The sequence below is a fragment of the Bufo gargarizans genome, chromosome 3 (assembly GCF_014858855.1).
Source record: "Bufo gargarizans isolate SCDJY-AF-19 chromosome 3, ASM1485885v1, whole genome shotgun sequence".
In the NCBI taxonomy this organism is placed as follows: domain Eukaryota; kingdom Metazoa; phylum Chordata; class Amphibia; order Anura; family Bufonidae; genus Bufo; species Bufo gargarizans.
The window spans coordinates 289571073-289590364 of NC_058082.1; the positions used below are offsets into that span (position 1 = coordinate 289571073).

General features: G+C 43.2%; 1 protein-coding gene across 2 annotated transcripts in view; it reads right to left on the minus strand.

Moving 5' to 3' along the window:
- The window catches only part of BRIP1 (BRCA1 interacting helicase 1), a 298550-nt gene that overhangs the window by 56333 nt on the left and 222925 nt on the right, over positions 1 to 19292 (minus strand). For both annotated transcript variants that reach the window (XM_044285209.1, XM_044285208.1), the window contains 2 exons: positions 5154 to 5313; positions 4732 to 4853 (listed from right to left, as the gene is read on the minus strand). In XM_044285209.1, coding sequence (XP_044141144.1) covers positions 4732 to 4853; positions 5154 to 5313 — 282 coding nt within the window. The remainder of the gene's footprint in view (positions 1 to 4731; positions 4854 to 5153; positions 5314 to 19292) is intronic.

The window sequence follows — 19292 nt, forward strand, 5'->3', positions numbered from 1 at the left end:
ATCATCTCCTGTGTAAATTCTAAGTCGCATTGGCGACCATTTTGGTCGCCATCTGGAGCCCTGTTAGGGCCATTACCCTTTTGATATATGCAGGCTGGATGCAAGAGTTACTAGCGCTTCAGTTCCAGCTCCAACCTGCTTTCTCCTAGACTAGAAGCATCACATCTACAAGCACATCATTGCTTCCAGCCAATCACTGGCTTTAGTGACAGGTTATGCCTGAACACTTCACCTCTTAGGCCCCTGATTGGCCAACAGTGGAGAAATGCTTGTACATATACAGTATGTCTCTCACATCATTCTAGAGGAATTTATGCAAATTAACCTGAGATGAGTCCTGTACATGAGATGAGTCAGGGACAGGACTCATCTCAGGTAATTTTCATATGTATCAAATCAGCTTTTTTTTACACAATAAAAGCACACAGAGCTATGGGGACTGGGTATTGCGGATGTGCTAGCGGCTATCTAGCAACCCATGTCCCCAGCTCTGTACCCAAAATCCCGGTGACAGGTTCCCTTTAACACAGTCCTAAATGCTCCAGACCAGCAAACTGCTGAAACCTTTGTTTTTATAGAGGTCGTCACACTTGCTGATGATCAATTAATCAAGGGCATTAGATAGTTAGCACCTGGCTACTACTTACCCTCTTAATTCTAGTACTTAATTTTTCACACACAGTTTCTACATTTTGGCCTACTTTTTGCTTAAATTAAACAATGACACAGTACTGCAAAACCATAGAATTCAAAGAGTGTGTATCTTGTTTTTCTTTTTACTGATAAAAGGGTATACACACTGCCTGTCCCAAAAAAAAGTCGCCATCTGGATTTAACTAAGCAAACAGTTATGAGCCTCCTATTGGATAATTACTCCACTGGCGATTATCTTTCAGCTGGCAACAAGTCATATAACCCCAACTGGTTATCCCCCCCAACTCTCATCTCTTAAACAACCATGTAGAAAGACACATCTCGTGGTCGTGGAAAAGATGTTAGTCTGTTTGAGAAGAGTCAAACTATTGGCATGCATCAAGCAGAGAAAACATCTAAGGAGATTGCATAAACTCCAAAAATGAGGTTAAGAACTGTCCAACGCATTATTAAAAACTGAAGGATAGTGGGGACCCATCGTATTCGAGGAAGAAATGTGGCAGGAAAAAAATCCTTGAATGATCGTGATCGGCGATCACTTAAACGTTTGGTTAAATCAAATCGAAGAAAAACCACAGTAGAACTCCGGGCTATGTTTAATAGTGAAAGTAAGAGCATTTCCACACGCACAATGCGAAGTGAACTCAAGGGATTGGGACTGAACAGCTGTGTAGCCGTAAGAAAACCACTAATCAGTGAGTCAAACCAGAAAAAAAGGCTTCAATTTGCTAGGGAGCATAAAGATTGGACTCTGGAGCAATGGAAGAAGGTCATGTGGTCTGATGAATCCAGATTTACCCTGTTCGAGAGTGATGGGCGCATCAGGGTAAGAAGAGAGGCAGATGAAGTGATGCACACATGATGCCTAGTGCCTACTGTACAAGCCTGTGGGGGCAGTGCTATGAACTGGGGTTGCTGCAGTTGGTCAGGTCTAGGTTCAGCAACAGAATGTGCTCCAAGAATAAGGTCAGCTGACTACCTGAACATACCGTATTTTTCGCCCCATAAGACGCACCCCCCCCCCCCCCCCAAAAAAAAGGGGGGGGGGAATGCCCCTTCGTCTTATGGGGAGAATGCTGACATTTATACATCGCAGGCTGCGATGTATGAGCGAGCGGAGAGGGAATGGGAAGAGGGTCTGGGGCCAGCAATTGCGGCGGGACCGGTGCAGTCACTGTACTCCGACCCCGCCGCTCCAGTGCTGCACTATACAAATATAAAATGTCTCATTCAATTAAAAGTGATTAAACATGCCACTCCACTTTTAAAATTACCGTACACACTAACAGCTTCTGTAGAATGCAGGCAGCCGGGCAGGAGGCAGCGTAACTCCCTGATGTCACGTGCCTGCGCCGCCTACTTTATGAATGAAGCAGGCACGTGACGTCAGTGAGTGACGCGCCGGCCTGCCTGCGTTGTACAGAAGCTGTTAGGGTGTACGGTAATATTAGGAGTGAGGGGGCATGTTTAATCACTTTTAATTGAATGAGACATTTTATATTTGTATACTGCAGCACTGGAGAGGTGGGGGGAAATCTGTGGATGACAGTTTTATGGGGGACATCTGTGGATGGCACTGTTATGGGGGGGGGTCTGTGGATGGCACATATATAACAGTGCAATCCACAGATCCCCCATAACAGTGCCATCCACAGATCCCCCATAACAGTGCCATCCACAGATCCCGCATAACAGTGCCATCCACAGATCCCCCATAACAGTGCCATCCACAGATCCCCCATAACAGTGCCATCCACAGATCCCCCATAACAGTGCCATCCACAGATCCCCCCTGTAACAGTATCCTTCACAGATCCCCCCCATAACAGTGTCCGTCACAGATCCCCCCATAACAGTGTGTCATCCACAGATCCCCCCATAACAGTGTGTCATCCACAGATCCCCCATAACAGTGCCATCCCCAGATCCCCCCATAAGTGTCCTTCACAGATGCCCCCATAACAGTGTCCTTCACAGATCCCCCCATAACAGTGCCATCCACAGACCACCATTAGCACACCTTTTGGTTAAAAATATATTTTTTCTTATTTTCCTCCCCAAAAACCTAGGTGCGTCTTATAGGGCGAAAAATACGGTACTGAATGACCAGGTTATTCCATCAATAGATTTTTTCTTCCCTGATGGCACGGGCATATTCCAAGATGAGAATGTCAAATTGTGAAATAGTGGTTCAGGGAGCAGGAGACATCATTTTCACACATGGATTGGCCACCACAGAGTCCAGACCTTAAGCCCATTGAGAATCTTTGGGACGTGCTGGAGAAGGCTTTGGGCAGCAGTCAGACTCTAACATCATCAATGCAAGAGCTTGGTGAAAAATTAATGCAACACTGGATGGAAATAAATCTTGTGACATTGCAGAAGCTTATCGAAACAATGCCACAGCGAATGCGTGCCATAATCAAAAGGCGGTCCAACTAAATATTAAAGTGTGTGACCTTTTTTTTTGGTGGTGACTTTTTTTTTGGACAGGCAGTGTGTGTGTGTATATATATATATATATATATATATATTTATTTATTTACACGATAACAATAGACAATTTAGAGAAGCTCACCAGCAACCTACTGGAGCCCAGTCCATCAGGTACCAACTGAAAACCAAGTAAATTTGAAAAACAATCAGACTGGCTCACAGTATTTTTGCATTTATTACAATTAATAAAATTACAATTATTAAAATATATTGCCTACTAAATATTATTATACATATCCTGATTGCATGTCAACATATTAGCATAATTATATAGGTACTTTAAATGCGGAGCTCACGCATATACCTAAATCACAGGAGTACTCCAAAATGTGACCACTTGATTTTACTACGTGGTGTCTGTCTGCAGCGTGTTATACTTAAGCCTTTCAAATGCTCAGATACTTGTGTATTGACTTGCCGATAATCTACATACAAGTCGTTGAAAGAATGTTCAATTTGCGGTCACCGGTACATGGTCTTGACATCCAAACATTACTTCATGCTTTTTGAATCGGCGTTGATCTCCTACCTCCTGCCACGAGGTAGTCGCTCAGCTTATCCTTCTCGGCGTCGCACGTGACCTGACCTGGAGATGGTTTCCTGTGCCGGTCAAGGTAGCGGAGATCGATGTAGCAGAGCCGCGCCGGTGCAAGATTCAATTCTCCTTCAGTAAAGATGCTGAACGGTAGTGCACCAATTTGCCTACTGAGGAAGGAACTACGGTTCCGAAACGCGTCTAGTGCGAACTAGTGTGAATTGGACCCAGCTAGTGGTGCGCTATTTCTGTCTCTGCTCAAAAAGACTTTTGCTCATTTCATCTGGAACCACTCTAAAAGAGTGAGCATGGTACCGGCAGTGGTCTAATATTATCATAGTGGACTGACTTATATCAATTGGTGCACTACCGTTCAGCATCTTTACTGAAGGAGAATTGAATCTTGCACCGGTGCGGCTCTGCTACATTGATCTCCGCTACCTCGACCGGCACAGGTGGATGACATCACTGACCAGGAAACAATCTCCAGGTCAGGTCACGTGAGATGCCGAGAAGGATAAGCCGAGCGACTACCCCGTGGCAGGAGGTAGGAAATCAACGCAGATTCAAAAAGCATGAAGTAATGTTTGGATGTCAAGACCATGTACCGGTGACCACAAATTGAACATTCTTTGAACGACTTGTATGTAGATTATCGGCAAGTCAATACACAAGTATCTGAGCATTTGAAAGGCTCAAGTATAACACGCTGCAGACAGACACCACGTAGTAAAATCAAGTGGTCACATTTTGGAGTACTCCTGTGATTTAGGTATATGCGTGAGCTCCGCATTTAAAGTACCTATATAATTATGCTAATATGTTGCAATCAGGATATGTATAGTAATATTTAGTAGGCAATATATTTTAATAATTGTAATTTTATTAATTGTAATAAATGCAAAAATACTGTGAGCCAGTCTGATTGTTTTTCAGATATATTTATTTAACACAGAATAAAACAACAATAATTGTTTGCGTATTTATGTTTATTAGCATGAACTAGATAAAGTGAAATAAATTATAGCAAATGACAGCCGACTTACTTGTAGGTCTTTAACATTTGGAAAAGGAATTCCTACTGTTATGACAGCTCGGGCGTTGTTATCAGAGAAATCCAGTCCTTCACTCACTTTACCTCTACAAACTGCAATCAGGAGGGCACCATCTGAAATAAAAAGTACAAACTTCCATCAACGCTTTTGCTGCCAGGGTTTTTGGACATTTTACACTTTAGACAGCCAAGACAATTTTTGCACATTCGACATGTACAAATGTACATGTTGGACCAAGACTTCCTTATTCACATATCTGTGGTGCAACAGTTGCACAAAACGACATGCTTCATACATTAATGTATGGCTTGCAACTTCAGTGAAAATAAGAGTGTTTTCACATCAGCCTTTTGTACATAAACGCACACACATCCATTCACATACGATCATCTTTTGTTTGTCACACTACTTACCCTTCACTCCTTTAAAACGAATTGCATCATAATATGTCTGCAGCAGTTTATCAAATTCCGCTTTATCTCCACCTTGCGGCTCTTTAATGACGGTCTTGATGTTTTCTAAGCTCTCCCATAAGCCAGTGTGCATCCACCTGTCTTTTAATTTTTCCAGCATCTGAAAAGCAAGAATTTATGTAATGGTTCATAAATGTTCATATTATGTCCTTCTTAATGGCCAATGTTTGTGAGTTGAGAGCACTATAAACAGGCAACAAGGACTACTTATCAAGCAATTGTGTCAGCTCACTATATTTCTTAACGGCAGTCAGACCTATATGCCATAAATATCAGATATGTACGGGTCCCAATGGTCTCCAGAACAGAAGTCCCCGACCCTTGTCTTGTCTGATTTGCTCAACTGTTTCAGTAGTTCTTAGGGTAAGTGAAGGTGAGGAGAGTAACAGGCATGTCCACCTTGCAAGTGACTGTCTTGCCAGGGCAGAACAGAGTCGGGAGACCAGCACCTGTGCATATGCCATAAATGCTGATGATGGATATAACATCAATAGTTATTAAACACCCTAGTTCCACCTAATGCATATAGTCTTAAGTATTTTTGTTGGAAGAGAACATTGTAGAGGTCCTCAACAGTTGCCGTCCCTACTCGGCCATCAGTGAACAGTGACCTTTAGCTCTGTACAACTGAGTGAGACAGTATAATACTGCAGACAGTCACGGTGAGCATCTGGAAAATATATTATTGACTTCATGCTCACGTAGCTACCAGTGAAACTGTTATAACAATAATCATTTCAGAGGTTTTATGCTTGCAAAGAGACTACAAAATTAGCACTCCAATTGGACTGTAGACATAGTGATATGCAATATCTCTGCACCAGAGAGCTGTGAAACAACCGAACCATTCAGATTTCCTACTAAGGGATGGTAAAATGATTTTCTGATAAAACATAATTCCTAGAACATTCTATTCAGCTCCTACATCTTAGGATCCCCTGGGCATTTGACCAAATCTAATCGTTAAAGAATATTTGAAACAATTTCATTCATACTTGGTGGAAATATGAAGAAAAATAATTCTTAGGGTCCATTCACACGTCCATTGTTTGTTTCCTGATCTGTTCCGTTTTTTGCTGAACAGATCTGGACCAGATCTGGACCCATTCATTTTCAATGGGTCCTGAAAAAAAGAGGACAGCACAATGTCTGATTTTTTTTCAGGACCCATTGAAAATGAATGGGTCCAGATCTGGTCCAGATCTGTTCAGCAAAAAACGGAACAGATCAGGAAACAAACAACGGACGTGTGAATAGACCCTTAATAGAATCACAGTTTTAACACTGCCGGGAGTGAGAAAGTGAGCATCTCAGTGGAATACCACTGATCTAAAAGCCCTTTGCCATTGAAGCGTCTTCATGTGTTCGCTGCTTACAATTTCTTCCTGGGTAACATTTTTACATTTTCCTTCAGCCACCAAAAACTGAATATATCCCAAAGAGAGGACAAGGGAAGCAGTAGAAATATTTCCTTCCTCCCTTCATGATACATCCACTCCAGAACTTTGTTGAAGGACATTTGAAGGCACACATTGGATAAGCATTGGATCCATGTAAATCAACATATATACCAACTATCCATTCCTAACATATGGTAACACTTTACTGACATACTGTATTCACCATGGCCGTGTATTTCACAAGGGTACAGAAGGCTCACATTTAGCATACTACTGTAGAACAGACTTCGTACTCAACACCATCTTGTCCAGTGGTTCTTTAAGTTACAGTGGTCTCAGGTTTCAACATACGTCTTCCCTGAGCCACTGTAGTGTTAAACCAGACTCAAAATACAATACCACAGAGTTCTGATGAACATGCTATTGACTGGGCATAGGCATTTCACTGATAAAACACATCTACTGATGGCTGTTTAGTAGCATCTCTCTACAGTACAGTGCGCTCCTTCTGCTAGTGTACTGCTTTTTACCTGTGCCAGGAGGATGAGCTGCTCAAGTTGATGAAATCTCCATTTTATTATTTTGGTACACTGTGTGTTCTGTACAGCACTCCAGTCCTCAGGCTCACCTGCCAGGCATGATTTGAGAATATCCCACTGTATGAATACTTGTGGTACGTAAGTCATTGACAATAATTTTATCACCTGCTCAATACTAAGGCAATTGTGAAAAAAAAAAAAAAAAAAGAAAGAAACTGGCAGGTGGACCCTGAGGACTAAAGTTGAGGAAAACTGCTGTACAGGACCCTAAAGAAGCTCCTGTCCTCTACATAGAAAGTGATTTACAGCTTTCAGCAGTTGTTTCTGGCTTTTATATTTAAGGACTTGCTTATTCTTATGGAAATGAGCCACTGGAGCACCAAGAGGCGGGCCTATGAGGTTTGAGCACCACTCCAGCGCCGCCCCTGGTGCTGACAACCGACACCTCCAGAGCTCCAAACACGCCTCCTCCTTCTGAGATTGACAGTGCTAGACCTCACGTCTAGCGCTGAGTTTTCATGACTGTGCAGTTGTTAGCAAGCACAGCGACTGCATAAACCCGTCTTCTGCTGCTTGACGAGCAGCAAAAATGTTCAGTGTGCATGCGCCATTGATGACATTCCCACCGGAAGTGTATGCGCCGCTGGTTTCATCTGCAGCCACCTCCACTTTCGGGTGGAATAACAGCAACGGCGCGTGCAAGCAGCAGAAGGCAGGATGCGCAATCATCATCTTCGCTGCTCGGCAAGCAGCAGAAGATAGGGTGCACAGGCGCCGTGCTTGCTAACAACTGCACAGGCGCGTAAACTCAGTGCTAGATGTGAGGTCTAGCACTGTCATTCTAAGGAGAGTAGGGCCTGTTTGGTGTGCTGGAGGCATCTGTAGTCTGCACCAGAGGCGTCACTGGAGCGGTGCTCAAACCTCTTGGTGCTCCAATGGCTCTATCGCATAAGAATAAAAGTCTAAATTTCTCCACAAAGCCGGCACCTAGAAAGAAAAGACAGGTATCATTTTACTCAGCTACATCAACCCTACTAGGCTATATGCCTGGTTCAGTAAGTTTGATCCTGGTGATCCTCTTTAATATTAAAGGCTTTCTGGAGGTTTCAGAACCAATTACTAGTTTACCATTAGTCTTAAATGGGTATTCTGGTCGGAACTAATTATCCAGTGGATAGGCGACAACTGTTAGATCAGTGAAGGGGTGACTGCGTGGGCCCTCCAGAGAATGAAGATCATTTTGCCCCATCTGAATAATATGGCAGGCTGAGCATGAGCACTGACATTCCATTCAAGCTCTATGGGACTGCCAGAAATTGATGAGTACAGTGTTTGCAATTTCTGGCAGTCCTATAGAGAATAAATGGAGTTGAGGCTTACAAGCTGCATGTGCAATTGTGTCCTAACACATTCAAGGAAAGATTCCATTATTATACCTACTGTATACACACTATTACACTAAATAGTGGTGAAAGCAGCTGTTACCCGGAGTAGTGGTTACCAGCAGCATCTGATACAGTTCGGTTACTGCTACACGTTCAGGTTTTTTGAAGCAGTTTTTAAGCCAAATCAGGAGTGGAAAGAGAGTATTAAAGGGGTATTCCCATCATAATGATCACTGTTAAATCAGTTAATGATTTGACAGTGATCATTTTTGCAAATATATTTGATTAACAAATTCCCACCATTTAGGATAAAATTCATCCCCACTTACCTCGTTGTTGTCATTCGGTCTTCCCTGGTTACGGCCAACGCTCTTCTCCCGAATCCCGGTAACCGCGCTTGCGCAGAAGACTCCTCCTTTTCTCCCGGCCGGGCCGCTCTCTGTCCTGAATGCGCACACTGCCGCACATGCGCGGTGGTGACTTCTTCCTGGCCAGAATAGTACAGAGCCGCGAACGCGCACGCCGGCTCTGTACTATACTGGACAGGAATAAGTCACCATGGCGCATGCGCAGCGGCGTGCGCGTTCAGTTCAGCACGCGGCCCGGCCGGGAGAAGACTTTAATCAAGATGAAGCCCGCCCCCAGCCACAATCCAGGAAGTGAACGGCGCGCTGGCAGCAGGTAAGTATAAATAGGCGAAGTGGGATAACCCCTTTACGGACAGATACTAGCTCTCCTCTTTTTTTTTTTTTTTTTATATACTCTGGCTCTTCCATCAAAAACTACATAAAAAAACCTGAATCTGTGGCAGCACCCTCAGTCCAAACACAACACTAAAAAAATACTAGATTCCTGGGAGCTGAAGGAAGCTGTCAAGATGCATCTGCACTGACCGAACACTTTGACGAGTAATGTATTGTGAAAATGGCTTTACAGCTTCATCCAGTCAATAAAAGTATAGATAGGTGTAAGAAGACATCAACATATACAGAAATAAAATACATTAAACTGAAAAACAGAAATACATCAACTGAGAAACAGATCATTTTAGTGGTTTTCATTAGATTCTCAGAACATCTATTCATTGGACATTGGATGTGTATAATCAACAAACCACTAGTGCCCACAAATATTCAGTATCTTATCTAAACATGTCAATAATTTACAAAAAAAAAAAGGATTGACTCACATATCCCTGAAGGCAATCCCAAATATGGTGGCTGTTCGAAACACAGGCATAATGTGGCCTAAAAGCATGCAGTCATGTAAACTGTGATTGTTTTCTATTAGATCACTAAAAAATGAATAGTCAATCTCTTGCTTATTGTTAACAGCTACGCGGTTTTGTCGGTTTACTAGCAAAACCATGTGGCCACAGACAATGGGCAAGCAACAATGAATATGTAAGAATCTAATAAAAAAACTGCTGCAGCTCGCATTGTCTTCAGCAGCATTATACCCACCTTTCAACAGTCTACCATGTCTGGTGCTACCCTGAGTAAGTAAAGAGGACCTGTCTAGAGATGAGCGAATCAATTCAAAATTATTGGATTCATTACAAATTTCACAAAAATTAGTCCGTCAAATGAATCCAAAGTTTTGGCAATTTGCTTTGGACAGTTTTACTGAGTAAATTGGTGAGGAAACAAGTCCTTCTGCTCAGAATTTGCCAGATGCCATTCTGTTCTCAGCTGTGAATGTGATAGGATGTGTTGTGACTGTGTCACAATTGCAGACACAAGTCAGTCACTAGGGACACTATATGGAGAGAAGTGGAGCTATAATTGGGTAGATTTTTAGAGTTTTATCAAGGAAAGCTTGTTATTATGCATCATTAATGAACGCCTTATGCAGCAATAACAGCATTTTGATACCAGTTAACCGTTAACATATTGTATTGCGTCAAGATCCTGTGCATTATTACTGAACATGTTGTTCTGCAATAACAGCATTTATACACGAGTTAACCATTAATGCATTATTAGTGCATGTGGTACTGTAATAACTAAAGTAATATAGCAGTTGTATTTCACAAACTGCATTACCATTGTAAATTGTCAATACCAATATGCAGTGTGTTTGAAGAAAGGAGAGGGACAATACATTGCCTCATAATAAAATGTCTGGTAAACGGAAGAGTAGAAAACACAAGACTCTTTCCTTGTCATACAAGAGTCAGAATGTGGGTAGTTGAAAAAACTGCAGTAACAGCACCAGCCATCCAGCCAGCAGTAGGCCACAGTTCTCCTTGTTTTGATAGGCATCACATTATTATTGAGGACAAAGAAGATGAGATTGTGGTCTGGATGGCCAACGCCTCCTCTCAGTCACAGCAGGATGATGTTGTGGTTACCTCTAAGTCTGACATTGCGCCTTGGAGCCAGGGGTCACAATATTCCACCTGCTCCTTCTCGCCTTTCCAGAAAAGCCTTTCACTTGTATCATCTCTGTCTTCACTATACACTCCTAGTGTAGTGCATTCTTTTTCTCTAAGAAGCCCCCCACAAAGCAACTGTGTGAGAACAGTTAGTGTTGGGATTCATGAGGAGGTGGTTCAGGGCAAGGTGGGGAACCCATGCATAGGTGTGTGGGTGTCCCAGTGGGGAGTGGGGGGGAAACTCCCCACCAAACACCGATAGGATCGCAGGAAAAGAAACTAGGCCTGGACACTCAGGACAGGGAACCTCCTAATGCCACCCTAATCCTAGCCCTGACTCCTAACCATATAAGTGAACCCAGATGGTAGGAGGGCTCATACACAGGAACCTCGGGCCCTACTAACCCTAATGATTCCTGGAAATAATGTCATGACTAGGGACAACCTGTTCCTTCCCAGATGAACGAACAAGCGTCTCCCTAAGGCCTAGTTACCAGCGACAATGGTAAAACAACAAAACTTACCGTCATGACCTAAAGCGGGTCCACCTGACCCCTAGAACATTACACCACAACAGTAAGGCACCACGCTCACATAGAGAGAGGACAGTGAGAAGCAAACTGGATCGGCAGGTAAGAGTCCAGTGGCAAGAATAACCACTCACCCAAGAACACCAGAATACTTGGTCACTTATCTGCCATGGCTGCTGGAAGACACACGAGCAGTCCACACCACAACAAACTGTAACCCATGCATATGTACTGGTACAGGAACACCGTACCGGACTCAGTACAAAACAACAAACACAGGAAAAAACTCACCAGCAACTGCCTGAATCCCCAAGCAGCCAGAATGCTGCTCACTGACTCGTCGATCCCCCTCCGGGGAACCCAGGAGCCCTCTCACCGAAGGCACAGACAGGGAAGAGTCTAGCATCCATGCAGGACAGTATACACCAAAGACAGACCAGACATAACAACACAAACCCTGTTCAAAACACACACGACACATAGAATAGGGAAGGTAGGGTAGAAGACAGAGGAGACATTGAGATGACATTGATGTCCCATAAGGTGGCCCTCAAGGACTGGGAAGATGGTATACCCAGGACAGGAGCATAGCTCCAGTACCAACAGAAGCTGGAGTACAACTCAACTCCAAGCTATCAGCCACAGGCAATATAAGCACCTAGTGACCACACCTATCCAGGTAGTTAACCCCACAAGCACCAGACAGAGAAGGAACCAGGAGAAAGGAGCAAAGCACACACATGCTGCATAAACAACACGTTGCCCCAGGCAACCAGAATGCACGGCTAACGTGTCACGGCGAACAACAACGAGACCATGACACAGCCATGACAGTGGGTAGTGGTGAAGGTAGTAGTGGCACTTGTAGCCATGGTGGTGCCATTTGGGGCAGTTGTAAAGACAAAGGCACCTGGGCTAATGCAGAACAGGGGAGGAAGGCAAAGGAGCCCACAATGCCATATCACAGTGTAATAAAAGTAGGGTGAGGACTCTGGTGATGATTGTGTGTTCGACAGGATCTGGGAGCCAGATTGGAGTGCAGAGGAGGATGTGACATTAGAGAAAGAGTGGTGACTGCAGCAATAAAGAGCAGATGCAATGTATGGCAAGAACCTCCCAAAAAACTACTGGAACCAGATTGATTTCTATTATGGTTAGCTTAGGAACTGGTGATGCTGATACTGTTTCAGCAGCCAGGCAGCATCTACATACAGTATCCTTATCATCAGTTATTGCTTCTCCAGCTCAGACTCCTCCTCCGCTCTATTGTCAGCCATCCATAAGTGAATATGTGGTCAGGAAACAATCTGATGGTGTGCAAGCTTAATTTCCACCTGGCCTATTTGCTGCAGGTGCAGTCACCGACATAGTATTTAGTAGATTCTGCTGCTTTTAGGGTACTGATGGAGTGTGCTTAGCCTCACTGGATGGAAGATGCTAATCTGGCATTACTTCTCCAAAACAGTCACCCCCTGCCTTGTACTGTCACGTGGCGGAGAATGGGGGCCACTGCACGCAATTCTCACTGTACAGCAAAGTGTATGCTACCGCAAATACCCGGAGCAGCTCTCATGGGTAGGGAGAGTAGAAGTCTTTAATGGCACACCGGGTCAATGTTTTTCATGGCAGTAACTAGGTCATGTCCTATTGACATCTCCCCATTTGTGTTGGTCTGGTTCCCAAACCAGGCGCTTATCCACCTCCTCCATGGACATCCTCCTGTTCCTAAAAGAAACAAGGCAGAGCACTGCTACCACTCCTTCCTATCATATCTGTAAAGTGAAGCGTTGCCATGCTGTGTTAGAGCTGATCAGCCTGGGCAAAAGTAGCCACATAACTGATCAGTTGCTAAAGTGTATCAAGTAGCAAATATCCTGCTGGCTGTCTCACTGCCAACTCCAAATCGGTAAGGAGGCCAGCTACAATGACAGGAAAATTGTGGCCGAACTGCAATTGGGGGAAATAACTCATGCAATAGTCGTGCAACACATTTTGCAAAAGTACCGTACCTTGCATTTTAGTAATTCTTACAAGACGTAAGAATTACTAAAATGCAAGGTACGGTAAGAGGAAGAGCAAAAAATTGTAAAAAATAAAAAATGGAAAAAAAAAATCTGTCAATGTGAGCCCTAGGAGACCTCGGAGGGTTGTATACCAATTTTCAGGCCAATTAGAGCACTTAAATTGATTTAGCCATGAATCAAATTTTTGGACAAATTTGACTAATCGAACACACAACAAAATTCAAGAAATCTGCTCATCTCTAGACTTGTCACGTAGCTGACATGTCTGTTTTAGTAAATACATGCAATCCCTGTGTAATGATTCTGGAGAGAGAATCTTTTCTTATTACTCAATGTTGTGACATTCCTCTGTTATTCCTATAAGAGATTTATTAATGATTCTACAATCTTGGTGTTACCAGTTGGGGATGTGTCCCTGCACAGTATCACACTGGCAACACTGACTTGACAGTGTGAGATTGTGCAGGGACAATCCCCTATTGGTAATACCAATTTGCAGATTCATTAATAAACTTGTAGTAGCAAGACGGGATGGAACAACATATGAATAATGTGGAATGGAACAATAGACTCGTTATTGCATGGGGAATAAAAATTATTTAGTAAAAGAGACATGTTAGGAGTGGTGACAGATCCATATTACAAGAACACAAGGCTGGTTAAATCACCAATTCCATGTTTTCTGCTGTTAGAATGGTCCCCCAGGTTACAATATTAATTGGTTTCAGGGCTGCCTCTGTGTGTTGAAACCATTGTAACTTGAGATCAAAACTCTATGGAAAACAAGTATTTAGATCCAAGGGGAAGAGCTGGCCTCAAATTAATATCAATATTTGCAAAGGTAATAACCACACTGTACTGTAAAGAAAAGCCATAAGATAACCAGTACAAGTGTTTTACCAGAGAAATGGCCATGTTGACTGGTTGAGTCTGAGGCTTTGTATATTGATTCTAGTTTCAAACAAAGTTGGCACAGAAAAGATCATTGTATGTTGAAAATATAAAACACAATTTCCTAATGAGATTCAGGTGAAGATTTTATCAGATGTATTAAGGATCATAATCCCTGACAAGCAGAGCAGAGAGGAGGATAAGGCAGGACTTCAGCAAAGTGTTCTGAAGTAACTTCAGTCCCCCTGTGTGATTAGGACAGGTTTTGTGTGTTCTAATACGATGGCGGACATTTTATTTCCTCTGATGATTGCTTGGGAGACAAAATAAGCCTTTATAACTAATGAAAGGTATTTGGGAATATAAGTAATATTTAAATATTTTAGGTCATTTTAATTCCCGGGGAACCCTTTTAGTTGTATCTTTAGTGGTTTCAGCAAATAAATGTTATTTCCAGTATAAAGAAAAGCTATGAAAACATTTATTACACTGTCTGTATCTGTGAGGAATATAGATTATTAGTTCAGCCATGTTCTCACACCAACCATCTGCTGTCAGATAGCAGAGGTAGTGAACTCCATAGGGGGACCCTGCTTCAAAGCCCAGCCAAATGGCAGATAACTTCTTGCAGGCCAACTTTGTTTACAATTTCTCACCTCCATTCAGACAGCCAGGAACCCATCTAAAGGAACAGGAAAAACCTCTCTGCAGGGGTCTAGGCCATTCCCCAGTTCAATGAACATGATCAGACATCATGGAACCGGCGATTCATAAGGAATTATGAATCGCCCGGCCATCACAGGCATAAACCAGATACATATTTGTGTCCCTGTGGCCACGATGAACAGGCCCATAGTTTGGTGGTGGGATGCCAGGGAGGGGAGATATACATATCTCCCCACAGAAATCAAATAACGGTACCATGCTTGGACTCTACTGGTAGCCGGAACCCATTAGTCCCAGAACCACCTCCCTGTGACATTCCGGTCTGGAGCCATGAGTCCTAATCGGTTTTGTAGCTCATTTGCTGCCAGCCCCAGCAGAAGGGTAGGGGCCGGCTACAGGTTAAAAGGCTTGTGTTTTCTCTGAAGGGAGGTCACATCGTGCCATGTGTTTAGAGGGACCTGCAACCTGCTGACATCACTGCTTCCCATGTAAATACAGCTAAGAAATCATCACAACCCAAAGGACTCATAGGACTCATATACAGTACCTAGTAAACTGACATTTTTGTTCTGCTTAACCCTGTTTGTACCACGCCATCTGTATTTACCACTCAGACCACTGCATATATTTTCTGTGTATATTGTGTTATGTCCAATTCGCAGTGTTCGCCAACGAACACATGCGGGCTGCCATCTTGACTCACAAGTCCGGCGATGCACAGGTAAGCCCTTACCTGTGCCGCGAGCCGGTCTGAAATCAAATGCGGTCACCGGGAGCAGGCAGCTCCGAGAACAGCCGCCGGGGGCCTTCATCGGCTGTTCTCAGAACTGCCTGCTCCCGGTGACCGCATTTGTTTCAGACCGGCTCCCGGAACAGGCACAGGTAAGGGCTTACCTGTGCATCGCCGGACTTGTGGGTCAAGATGGCAGCCCGCCTGTGTTCGCTGGCGAACAATGCAAACTGGCTATCACTGGTTATGTCTAGTGAGCCCTTAAGGCAATTAAATATATAATTTAATCTTGTTCTGGTATCTCCATCACAAATCCCCACGTTCGTGTTTTGACCTAGTAATACGCTACTGCGGTTTGGTTTCTTCCCCTATATAATACTGTTAGAGGACCGGGCTTATATCAAACAAGAAACTGGTGGTAGTATACCCGAGCTGAGGAAGCGCCGTTTCACTGGGGCAGTGAAAAGGCTCCCTCAGCTTGTTGCCTCTATGTGCCCATGTGGACAGGAGGAGTCTGTGAACACTGTAACAAGCTGACCTTACCTGCTCCTCAGGGACGGCGTAATGTCACACCTTGTTAACTAGTGACTATACCGTATCTCGCTGGCTCTACGTATTTGACGTCCGACGTCAGTGGGGGTACGGTATTCGTCACAGTATCTATTACTCAGTTTACAAGATCTCAGCTTGCTACCATTTAATAGGAACCATCACTGTTTACATTCAGTGATCGCTCACACAACCGTAAGGCTGCCAGGCAGAATCAGTCTCCCATTGTTTTCAATGGGAGGCCATGCTGCCATTTATGCGGTTGAAGTTTATTACTGAGACTGTGCCAACAAAGGACGTGTCCTTTCTTGGCCGGGTTGTGGTCATAAACTTCAGCCTCCAATTGAAAACAATGGGAGGTGGTTTCACAGCCAACCCGCGTTTTTTGCCATGGAAGCCATGCCAAATTCAGATATCAAATATTCTGTGTGGATGGGATCTAAGGTCTTATTCCCAGTCAGTGCCTGGTCACAGTTTTCCACCACTGATTGTGAGCCAAAACCAGGAATGGAGTCAACACAGAGATAAGTCCTGGTTTTGGTGCATTATCACTGACCAAACGCTGATTGGGTGAATAAGGCCTTATGGCAAAAAAATCTGTCCATGATTATGTGATGGACATACAGGTACATGGCTCATTATAAGACATAGATCATATTGTAACTGTACTCAGTCCTGCACCGACACGTCCTTCAGATGACCAGGGAAGATTTTAATCCACTAGAGGAATTTTTCTGAATAATTGAAAGATATTGCGAAACCATGAGAAAATTATACAGAAAGCATACTGAAAAACTGTTCCTTCATTATTCCAAGAATACCATTTACTTACTGAAATGGTAATACACTTTGAATAAGACTTCATATAAAGATCAAGGTGGAAAAAAAGCAATTAACAGAAATATAAGCTCATCCCATATATGCATGAGGTGTCCATTGTACCCACTAATTTGTGTACCCATCTGAATATAAACTAATTATATTGACAGCATTTATGCTAGCCACAGTATCAAATAAGCCATCTAGATGAATATTTATAACTACAGATGTATCACAATAATAATGATTAGGTATAAAAAAATATTGCTTGCATGAGACTAATTGTACAGTGTTCAATGACGTATTCTTCTGAACTACTGGCTGATAGTTGTGTGAAAGGCTTAAAAAAGAAATTAAAAAAAGGGAAAATATTTAATGAAGTTCAAAGCCTCTAGTGTGTGGAAAGCATAGTATTATGAACAGCATTACGCTTGCTGTATGCACACAAATACATGGTAAGAAACTAAATTATTTAGAGTCATATTCTGAAGACAGAGAGTGCATCGCTCAGCTTGGAGGGCAAGGTATTTGAATGGTATGATTTCTCTATTGGGACAGTGACAAAGTGCCTCCCACCATAGCAGAGAGCAGCACTGTGTTCCCAGTGCCATAAATCAACACTGTAGCCTACAGGATGTCTCCCTGGTACAAACATACCATCAATTTTTCAATAACCTTGTTAAATAATGGAAAGTTTGAACTGTGACAACAAGAATGAAAAATGAAATATTTTGCACGCCAATCTCTCCAGAAAAAAAAAAAAAAGTTAATATGTTGCAAAGACAAAAGCAATGGATGAAGAAAGTAAATGTTAAAAAATTTTAATATGCAAGTTTTCCAACGGTATTAGAAAATCAGGATGTAGCCTGATCCAGTACACTTTTATTACTATAAAATGACATCTCATGTCCACATTCAAGTAGACCTACAGGAGATCAGTCTCAAATATACATGTCATCAAGACACTTATTTTTTTATTGCATTCGCCTATTATCCTTTTTTTTTATTGCAGGCCGGGGGGCGCTTCTAACACTTATCACAATGGGAAATGTGGATACTGTAAATAGGAGTAATGCCAGATTCATACATTCGGTTTCCAGACGTGACCTGGCTTGACCCGAACTCATAGATCCTTATGATACTGTGAGATCAAGTGATTACACCCACAGTCGGTTTGTGACACAGATATGAAATTCAGAGTCCAAAATCCAGATGTGTGAATCCGGCCTTAAAGGACTTGTCCGGGAATATACCATGGTCACTCAAATCCTTTTCAGCCCACACCTTGGGTTCAGCTGTGATATGCCTACAAGAGACACGTCACTCGCTGAAGCCAGCGATTGGCTAAAGAGGATCAGGTGACATGTCCATCCCAGGGAGACAGAAAACAAACCCCGGACTAGAAGTTGGACGTGGAAGCCAGCATGGAGGACTGGAGCAGCGGAGAGAAGGTAAGTATGATTCTTTTCGGGAGACTGCTGTCAACTGTTGGAAATTATGTATTCCCGGGATAACCCATAGTAGTAATTAGCATATGGAGCAGGAGAGTAACTGGGGTACAGCGGGCGAACGGAGCTGCGCCCAGGAATAATAGTAGGTGCAGGGAGATCCCTGGGCACCGCTCTATGTAGCCTGGTAACTTAACTAAGTCCGAACCCACGAAAGGTAGTCTTTAACTTTTAATACAGGAGGCAGGTGCCGGCAGCAGAATCACATTGCCGGCACCCTGCCTTTCACAGGGAGCTGCGATCAACTGCCGTTGATTTGCTGCCAGTACCCGCCTTCTGTATTAAAGGTTAATTATCATTGGTGGCAGTGGCCACAGGGTCCCCTCCTCTTCATTGGTGGCAGTTTCTGATCGGAGCCCCAGCAGTGTAAGCCTGGGGCTCCGATCAGTTAGCCATGGCAGCCAAGACGCTACTGAAGCCCTGGCTGCCATAGTCAGCTTCCTGCTGCTGTGTGAACAGAGCACACAGCAGCAGGGAGAGTGTAAAGTCCTATTCACCCTGATAGAGGTCTATCAGGGAGAATAGGACAAGAGATGAAAAAATCCCAGGTTCTAGCCCCTAAGGGGAGGAAATAGTTATTAAATAAAAAGTAAAAAAACAAACAAACACCAAAATATTAAGTATAAATTACATATAAAATATATAAACAATAAATAAATAA